Genomic DNA, 8,496 nt, shown 5'->3' with positions numbered 1-8,496 from the left:
TGACTTCTCGTTAGTTGTTTTGACTTCCTGTTGTTTGGATTTCCTGTTTGTTGTTTTGATTTCTTGTTTGTTGTTTAAACTTCCTGTTTGTTGTTTTGACTTCCTGTCTGTTGTTTGGATTTCCTGTTGTTTTGACTTCCTGTTTATTTGTTGTTTTGACTTCCTGTCTGTTGTTTGGATTTCCTGTTGTTTTGACATCCTGTTTATTTGTTATTTTGACATCCTGTTCATTGTTTTGATGTTCTGTTTTTGTTTGGACTTCCTTTTTGTTTCAGACGAGCTCATCTTTGACTCGGAACGGTCCGAGGAGAAGAACTGCCTGTTGCTCCAGTTGGTTCTGGATTGTCTCCAGAAGATTTTCCTGTACGACACTCAGAACTTCCTGAACCGGGACCGGGCCGACACCCTGCTGGTTCCGCTTGTGGACCAGGTGAGGTATCTGCAGGTCCATCAGGACCAGTTGAAACAAACAGAACCTAACCGGTCATGCGTCTGTATGTAGCTGGAAAACCGTCTGGGTGGGCCGCAGGTCTACCAAAACCGGGTCACTCAGCACCTGGTTCCTTGTGTGGGTCAGTTCTCTGTGGCGCTGGCCGATGACCTGCAGTGGAAGACACTGAACTACCAGATCCTCCTGAAGACCAGACACAGTGATGCAAAGGTGAGCCAGACCCGAGACCACCTGAAGGTTCTAGAAACTAAAGAATCCTATTTTTAATTAAAATTTTAAAATCCAATTATATTTAACAGTCCTTTCCCACTCTTCCTCACCTTTTTCCTATTCTTTCTTATTCTCTTCTGTTCTTCCTCCTCCTCTTCCTGGTCTTCCTCCTCTTCCTGTTTCTCCTTCCTGTTTCTCCTACTCTTCCTGTTCCTACTCTTCCTCCTTCCTGATCCTACTCTTCTTGTTTCTCCTTCCTCTTCCTCCTCCTCTTCCCGTTCTTTCTCCTCCTCCTCCCTGATTTTCCTCTTCCTGGTTTTCCTCTTCTTCCTGTTTCCCCTACTTGTCCTGTTCCTACTCTTCCTGGTCTTCCTCCTACTTCTTCCTGGTCTTCCTCCTCTTCCTGTTTCTCCTTCTTGTTCCTCTTACTTTTCCTGTTCCTACTCTTCCTCCTCCTCCTTCCTGATTCTCCTTCCTGTTCCTCCTCCTATTCCCGTTCCTCCTCCTCCTCCTTTCTGAGCTTCCTCCTCTTTCCTGTTTCTCCTTCCTGTTCCTCCTACTCTTCCTGTTCCCACTCTTCCTCCTCCTCCTTCCTGATCCTCCTCTTCTTGTTTCTCCTTCCTGTTCCTCCTTCCTGATCTTCCTCTTCCCGGCCTTCCTCTTCTTCCCATTTCTCCTTCCTGTGCCTCCTACTTTTCCTGTTCCTACTCTTCCTCCTCCTTCTTCCTGATCTTCCTCGTCTTCCTCCTCTTCCTGTTTCTCCTTCCTGTTCCTCCTTCTATTCCCGTTCTTCCTCCTTCCTGATCCTCCTCTTCCTGTTTCTCCTTCTTGTTCCTTCTCCTATTCCCGTTCTTCCTCCTCCTTCTTCCTGATCTTACTCTTCCTTGTCTTCCTCCTCTTCCTGTTTCTCCTTCCTGTTCCTCCTCCTATTCCCGTTCTTCCTCCTTCTTGATCTTCCTGTTTCTCCTACTTGTTCCTTCTCCTGTTCCCGTTCTTCTTCCTCCTCCTCCTTTCTGATCTTCCTCTTCCTGGTCTTCCTCCTCTTCCGGTTTCTCCTTCCTGTTCCTCCTCCTCTTCCTCCTCCTCCTTCCTGATCCTCCTTCTGCCCTTCCTGTTCTTCGTCCTCTTCCTGTTCCTCCTCTTCCTTCCTGTTCTTCATACTCTTCCTGTTCCTCCTTCCTGTTCCTCCTCCTCCTCTTCCTCCTTCTCTTCCTGTTCTTCATCCTCCTCTTCCTGTTTCTCCTCCTTCTCTTCCTGTTCTTCATCCTCCTCTTCTTCGTCCTCCTCAGGTCCGGTTCTCCTCCCTGGTGATGCTGATGGAGCTGGCCTCCAGACTGAAGGAGAACTATGTGGTTCTGCTCCCAGAGACCATCCCGTTCTTGGCAGAACTCATGGAGGGTGAGTTCAGTCGGTCCAAAGCAGCGGTTCTGTTCTGGTTGATTCTGATCTGGACTGGTTCCAGTTCTGGTTCCAGTTCTGTTACAGTTGGTTCTGGTTTAGTGCACACTTTGTTGTAATGAGTCATCAGAACCAGAACCATGCTGATTGTTTGTGTTTCAGACGAGTGTGAAGAGGTGGAGCAGCAGGTCCAGAAGGTGGTTCAGGAGATGGAGAACATCCTGGGAGAACCTCTGCAGAACTACTTCTAACAAGTTCTACAAAAACCCAACAGAACCTTGTTCTAATAAAAGTCTTTTCTACCACACTTCCTGTTGGGTTTTATTGATGATGTCATCAGCCAGCAGGGTCAGTGTGGAGCTTCAGTTCTGCTGCCTGGTTCCTGTTCTGCAACCTCACAGATGTGTTTTCTGGATCAGTGAGGGGACTATGATGTGGGCGGCATGGTAGAGCAGTGTTTGGAGCTGTCACAGTTTCGATTCCCCATCTGGAGTCTTTCTGGGCGGAGCTTAAAGGTTCTGAAGCTGACCCACAGACCAGAAACCTTCACGGGTTGAGTGGTGAATCAATGGTACAGTGGTGTGAAACTTTGTCCCTGTGATGGCCTGGAGACCTGTCCAGGACAGGTGTCCATGTGATGGACTAAAGACCGTTCTAGCTGACGGAACCCGTTCTGTAGATCATTCATTAACCCCCAGAGGAAATTGAATGTCCTGCAGCTGCAGACACCAGAATGAACACAGAACCTTTAAGTCCACCTTAAAGTCCTGACCCCAGAGTGTCTCCCTTCCAGCGAGCTGGTGGACAGTCCAATGTCCAGGGGGGACAGAGGAGCCCCTCAGTCAGTCCCTGAAGCAAGACTGACTCCTGCTGTAGATGCAGATGGTGAGGGGCGAAACTTTGTCCAGAGTTCTCTTCTCTGCAGATTCCAGCTCTATCCCATCAGAGGACTGTCCACCAGAGACTGGTAAAGGACACCCCCATGTTCTTCAGGAGGACAGTAAAGTCCTCAGTTTCACCTCTTACAGTAGATGGTCCTGTAGTCACAGATAAAGAATGAAGAGTTAATATTTGAATGGACATTTCACAGGTTCTGCTGGTGTTCCAGCATCGACATCTACAGTTTGAATAGGAGCTCTTCACAATGGAACTTGGTGTCCTGTGTGTCCTGACTCCTTCCAGTCTCACTCGGGCTTATGTTCCCCTTCACAAAACATTGTTTGAACTTAGGCACAGAACGAGATGGAGGGAATCTTTAGACCCCGACAAGCTGGGCTGGACGAGCTATCTCCATTATTTTTCAAGTTGGCAACTCCGTTTATTGAAGCACCATTAGCTAGTACAGTTTCCCATGTATTGTGTAATATATCCTTCTTCTTTAGAGTTTTTCCTCTTCAGGGGTACAGCGAGTCCTCCTCCCCTGTCCTCACTCCAACTACCTCCATGTCCTCTCTAACTGCATCCATATGTCTCCTCTTTGTCTTTTTCCTGGCAGCTGCATTTCTAACATCCTACCAATACACCTACTGTCCCTCCTCTGGACATGTCCAAACCACTGTCCCTCCTCTGGACATGTCCAAACCACTGTCCCTCCTCTGGACATGTCCAAACCATCTCAGTGTGTCCTCTCTAACTTGACCTTCCAGTTGTTCAACCTGTGCTGTACCTCTGATGATCTCATTCCTGATCTTCTCCATCCTTGTCTCTCCTAAGAAGAACCCCAACATCTTCATTTCTGCCACTTCCAGTTCGGTCTCCTGTCTTTTTGTCCATGTCTCTGTCTCCAGACCAGACAACATAGCTGGTCTCACCACTGTCTTGTAAACTTTTCCTTTGACCTTTGCTGACACCCTTTTGTCACAAATCACTGCTGAAACATTTCTCCATCACTCCATCCTGCCTGGACTCTCTTCTTCTCCTCTTTACCACACTTCCCATGTTCCTGGACAGTGGACCCCAAGTCCTTGAAGTCCTGCACCTTTGTGACCTCTGCTCCTTGTAGCCACACTGTTCCACCTCCTCCCTCTCATTCACACACATGGACTCTGTCTTACTGCGACTGACTTTCATTCCTCTTCTTTCAAGTGCATACCTGCACCTCTCCAAGTTCTCTTCCACTTGTTCCCTGTTCTCACCACAGACCACATCATCTGCAAACATCATCGTCCACAGGGATTCCTGCCTGACCTTGTTAGTCGTTCCATCACCAGAGCAAACAAGGGGCTCAGAGCTGATCCTTGATGCACTCTACCACCACCTTGAAGCTATCTGTCACTCCTACAGCACGTCTCACCACTGTCCTGCTGTCCTCATACATGTCCTGCTGTCCTCATACATGTCCTGTACCAGTCTAATGTAGTGAACTAAGCCTCCGGTCAAGACCTGCCTCTGAAGACCTTCATGGGACAGGAACTGTTATTTCATTGATTTGAATCCAGAAATACAAATTAGCTCATCCAGAGACTTTCTAATTGTATCCTGAACTAATCAATTGAAAGAACACTCTCTTTTTCATATTATCATTACTATTTTACAATATCTTGATAATCAAAAGTGTGTTTAGTTCATACCATTTTTAAATGTTGAAGTGAACCACTCATTTTAAATCAACTGTGAAACAGTATTAATGATTTTTAATCCTCATTCAAAGTAGAAATCAAGTTAAATGTCTATGTTACAAAGTAATTATGCATTTTTGATCTTCTGTCTGAAATGAGAAAGGTGTGATGTCGGTCAAAAGTCGGAGACAGTCGCAAACAAGTTGTTGGAACGAACTGTCATGTTTTTAAACCTCTCAGACAGAAACAAGAGAACTGGCACCTGTAAGTCTGTCATTTCTCCAAAACATTTCTCTGTCTGTTCCTAAACATCTCTTCTGACTTGTAATGACCCTCTGACGTCACTAAAACCACACCCCTGTTGGTTCTTTCAACCAATCAGGACTTCCCAAAAGTGACCGGAAGCAGAACTCTTTACAAGTCGACACTTCCTAGTTCCAGGGAGAACAGAAGTTCCAAAAGTTCAGAACAGAGAGTTCTGCTGAGAAGGAAGACAGAGTGTGACTTTGCAAGGGTGAAGTCCACGGTGGTCTTTTTCTGAAAGATGACACCTGTCTGGAGTGTTGGTTCAGGTCATCACGCCAAAGACCTATTCAACATCTCAGGAGTTCAGCACGTTTGCTGAAATTCCACTTAACTTAATCCTATCCTTCAGGGAAGTTTATTTTGGAAGCTGGGCCAGTCAGAAGCGGATATAAATCCCTGGAGATAAAAGACTCAGCCTTGCTGGACGTCAGGAGAAGACCTCTCTGAAACCCCACCAAGGTAAAGAGTCGACGCTCGGGTACCATCTGGCTGAAATCACCGGGAAACGTGCTATCTGGTTTCAAACAAGATAACTCCCCATCTTTTCTTTATTATCTTAGTTAACCCTAAGTATCCACTTTTCCTTCTTAAACTTTACTCCATCTCTATATTTCCCTGCCAGTAAAGATAAGCTAAAGCCTGCAGACATTAATTTAAGATCTAAGGATATGTCTGTTGTTTCAAGCTGCAAGTGAGGAATCATGGCCGTATGACTTCTCATTGTAAAGCTCATTAATTAAGCTGTGTTATTGTAATCAATTATGCCAATCAATGTGTAAAATGTGTGATGTGTTTAAATCGTTTTGATAAATAAAAGACCGCACTGTTGTTGGTGGGTCAGAAATTTAAACACGTCTTTGTCCACATTTAATCTTCTAGGCACAATATGACTTAGTCCAGAAAAATGAAAGAATCCGTTTAAATTAAGTATAATATTATGTACTTGAATTAGTCCAGATATTATAAAATGTAAGAGAGCACCCCTGAGCTAAATCCATCTCCCGGTGTCTCTCATTACACTAACATACTTCTCTGCCACTCCAGATCTCCTCATGTAACACCACACCACCTCCCTCGGCACTCTGTCAGATGCTTTTTCTAAATCTACAAAGACACAGTGGAGTTCTTTCTGACCCTCTCTGTACTTCATCAGCATCCTCAAAACAAAGATGGATCTGTGGTGCTCTTTCTCAACATGAAACCATCCTGCTGCTCAGTCACCTTTCATCCAAGTCTTGCTTCCACAACTCTCTCCCTGATCTTCATCGTGTGGCTCATCAACTTAGTTCCCCTGTAGTTGCTACAACTCTGTACATCAACCTTGTTCTTAAAAATGGCCACCAGCACTTCTTCTCCATTCCTCAGGCATTTTCTCACCCTCAAATTTGTCATTGATTATTTGAGTCAAAACCCTCACTGCCATCTCTCCAAGACATTTCTAAACCTCCACTGGTCATCAGGTCCTACTGCCTTCACCTTCTTCATTCTTTTCAGAGCTTTCCAGACTTCACCCTCACTGATCTTTCCCACTTCCTGGTCCACAGTTTCCATGACCTCTACTCTTCTTAGTCTTTCATTCTCTTCATTCATTAGCTCCTCAAAGTACTCCTTCCATCTTCCCATTACACTCTCCCCACTTGTTAGAACATTACTATTCCTGTCTTTAATAAGCCTAACCTGCTGCATCGACCCGACAAGAACCTGTTGGTGCCACCAGGCCAGCTCCGTCAGTAAGACTCTGTTCTTAGTGTTTAAATTTATTAGGGGAAGTGGTGGTGCAGAGCTTAGAGAAGGTGGGCATGTGATCGGAAGATCGCCGGTTCACGCCCTGGTGCCGACAACATCAAAATGTGGGTGGGGTAGGTGAAACACCCACACCTGCCTCCACCCTCATTCGCCCCACTCTGGGCCCCTGAGCAAGGCCCTTAACCCCCACCATGTGCTCCTAAACAGGTCTCTCTTGAAAATGAGTTCTCGTGGCTCAATGAGTCTACCTGGATAAATAAAGAGTAAATTAAAAATAAATGGCTTCTTAAATACAGATTAAATAAAATAAAGAATAAATAAAATGTAAATAAAGAATAAATAAAATGTAAATAAAGAATAAATAAAATGTAAATAAAGGTTAAATAAAATGTAAAAAAAGGTTAAATACAATTTAAATAAAGGTTAACTAATAAAGTTCAGAACAACCAACAGGAACCAGTTGGGTCACATTTTAGCTGCTGTTACACAACCTGCCAGCTGATGACGTCACGGGGAGTTCTTGAGCTGCTCGCTGGGCTCCGGGCTCAGAGTGAGGATGAGGAGCGCGCGGAGTGTGCAGCAGATCAAACGGAGCCTTCATCATCCTCCTCTCCCTCAGCGCTCTGCGGGAATCATCGGAGCCCCTTTCTCCAAGGGACAGGTGAGGACAGGGACAGGGGAGGACAGGGACAGGTGAGGACGGGGACAGGTGAGGACGGGGACAGGTGAGGACAGTGACAGGTGAGGACAGGGACAGGTGAGGACAGGGACAGGTGAGGATGGGGACAGGTGAGGATGGGGACAGGGACAGGTGAGGACAAGGGACAGGTGAGGACAGGGACAGGTGAGGACAGGGACAGGTGAGGACGTGCAGTCAACCTCTGTGTTGTGTGTGTGTTCAGCACAGAGGAGGGGTGGAGAACGGACCGGACCGGATCCGAGCAGCGGGTCTCCTGCAGCGTCTGCAGCAGCAGGGTGAGTGCGCGGCCGCAGGTTCCGTTCTGTCCTGGAAGGAACAGAGTACTTCTACTCTGATTACTTTGGTTCATAAGGTTCAGCTGGAGGAGCAGGTTCTGCTCTGACCTGGTCCACATCTCAGTCCTGGTCTGGAGCTGAACTGGTTCAGATTATGAATTAATCAAATGTCAAAATGTTTTATTGTCCTCGTACGTCACCAGAGGACAGACGACATGTCTGTGTCCTCAGAGGGGACATGACATGTTTGTGTCCAGTTAGGAACACACAGGACATGCAGGAGGACGCCCAGGACGTGTCCTCAAACTGTCTCTGCTGAGATCAGCCGAAGGAGCTGAAACAAGAGGCAGGACATCAGCTAAAGGAGCTAAAGGTCAAAGCAGCAGCTGAAACATGTTTTTAACACATGAAGCTGAATTTATTCTTTTAATCAGTTTGTTTCCATAAAAAAAATAGTTTTATAGCTGCTACGTGTCAGATTACACCTCAGAGCTCCACCCACTTCTCCAAATATGGTCATTTCTTGTAGCAGAACCATCTCAGGTCCAGACGAGTTGTTTAACAGGTCAGTGCAACAAGTCACAACCCGAGTTCAACTTTGATCACTACGCCGGATTAAATAGTGCCAACACATCGATAACACTGGAGGACGACACGACTCGTTAGGACGAGTTAAACGTGTACCACAACGAGATCTGAGTCCAGTCCTGAAAATTCCAGGTTAAGACAAGTCCTTAGAGAGTCACGGGTCAAGACATGTCCTGAGAGAGTTCCAGGTCAAAACAAGTCCTTAGAGAGTCCCAATTCAAGACAAGTCCAGAGTCCCAGCTTAAGACAAGCCCTGAGAGTTCC

At 46.1% G+C, this 8,496-nt stretch overlaps 2 protein-coding genes across 2 annotated transcripts in view; both read left to right on the top strand.

Annotated features, from left to right (window-relative positions):
* Positions 1–2,360, top strand: part of heatr1 (HEAT repeat containing 1) — a gene marked incomplete in the record, with an annotated part of 27,788 nt that extends 25,428 nt beyond the window's left edge. Inside the window, 4 exon segments of the mRNA XM_037691699.1 lie at positions 276–430; positions 503–661; positions 1,951–2,059; positions 2,222–2,360. Of these exon segments, the coding sequence (XP_037547627.1) occupies positions 276–430; positions 503–661; positions 1,951–2,059; positions 2,222–2,310 (512 nt within the window).
* Positions 2,361–7,222: 4,862 nt separating this feature from the next.
* The window catches only part of arg1 (arginase 1), a 3,409-nt gene continuing 2,135 nt past the window's right edge, over positions 7,223–8,496 (top strand). The window contains exons 1-2 of the mRNA XM_037691706.1: positions 7,223–7,330; positions 7,572–7,644. Coding sequence (XP_037547634.1) covers positions 7,226–7,330; positions 7,572–7,644 — 178 coding nt within the window. The 5' untranslated portion in view covers positions 7,223–7,225. The remainder of the gene's footprint in view (positions 7,331–7,571; positions 7,645–8,496) is intronic.

This window comes from Nematolebias whitei, chromosome 17 (assembly GCF_014905685.2).
Source record: "Nematolebias whitei isolate Nwh7 chromosome 17, NemWhi1, whole genome shotgun sequence".
Lineage (NCBI taxonomy): Eukaryota > Metazoa > Chordata > Actinopteri > Cyprinodontiformes > Rivulidae > Nematolebias > Nematolebias whitei.
The sequence above is the reverse complement of the archived record's forward strand: the minus strand, read 5'-3'. Positions and strand labels throughout refer to the sequence as shown.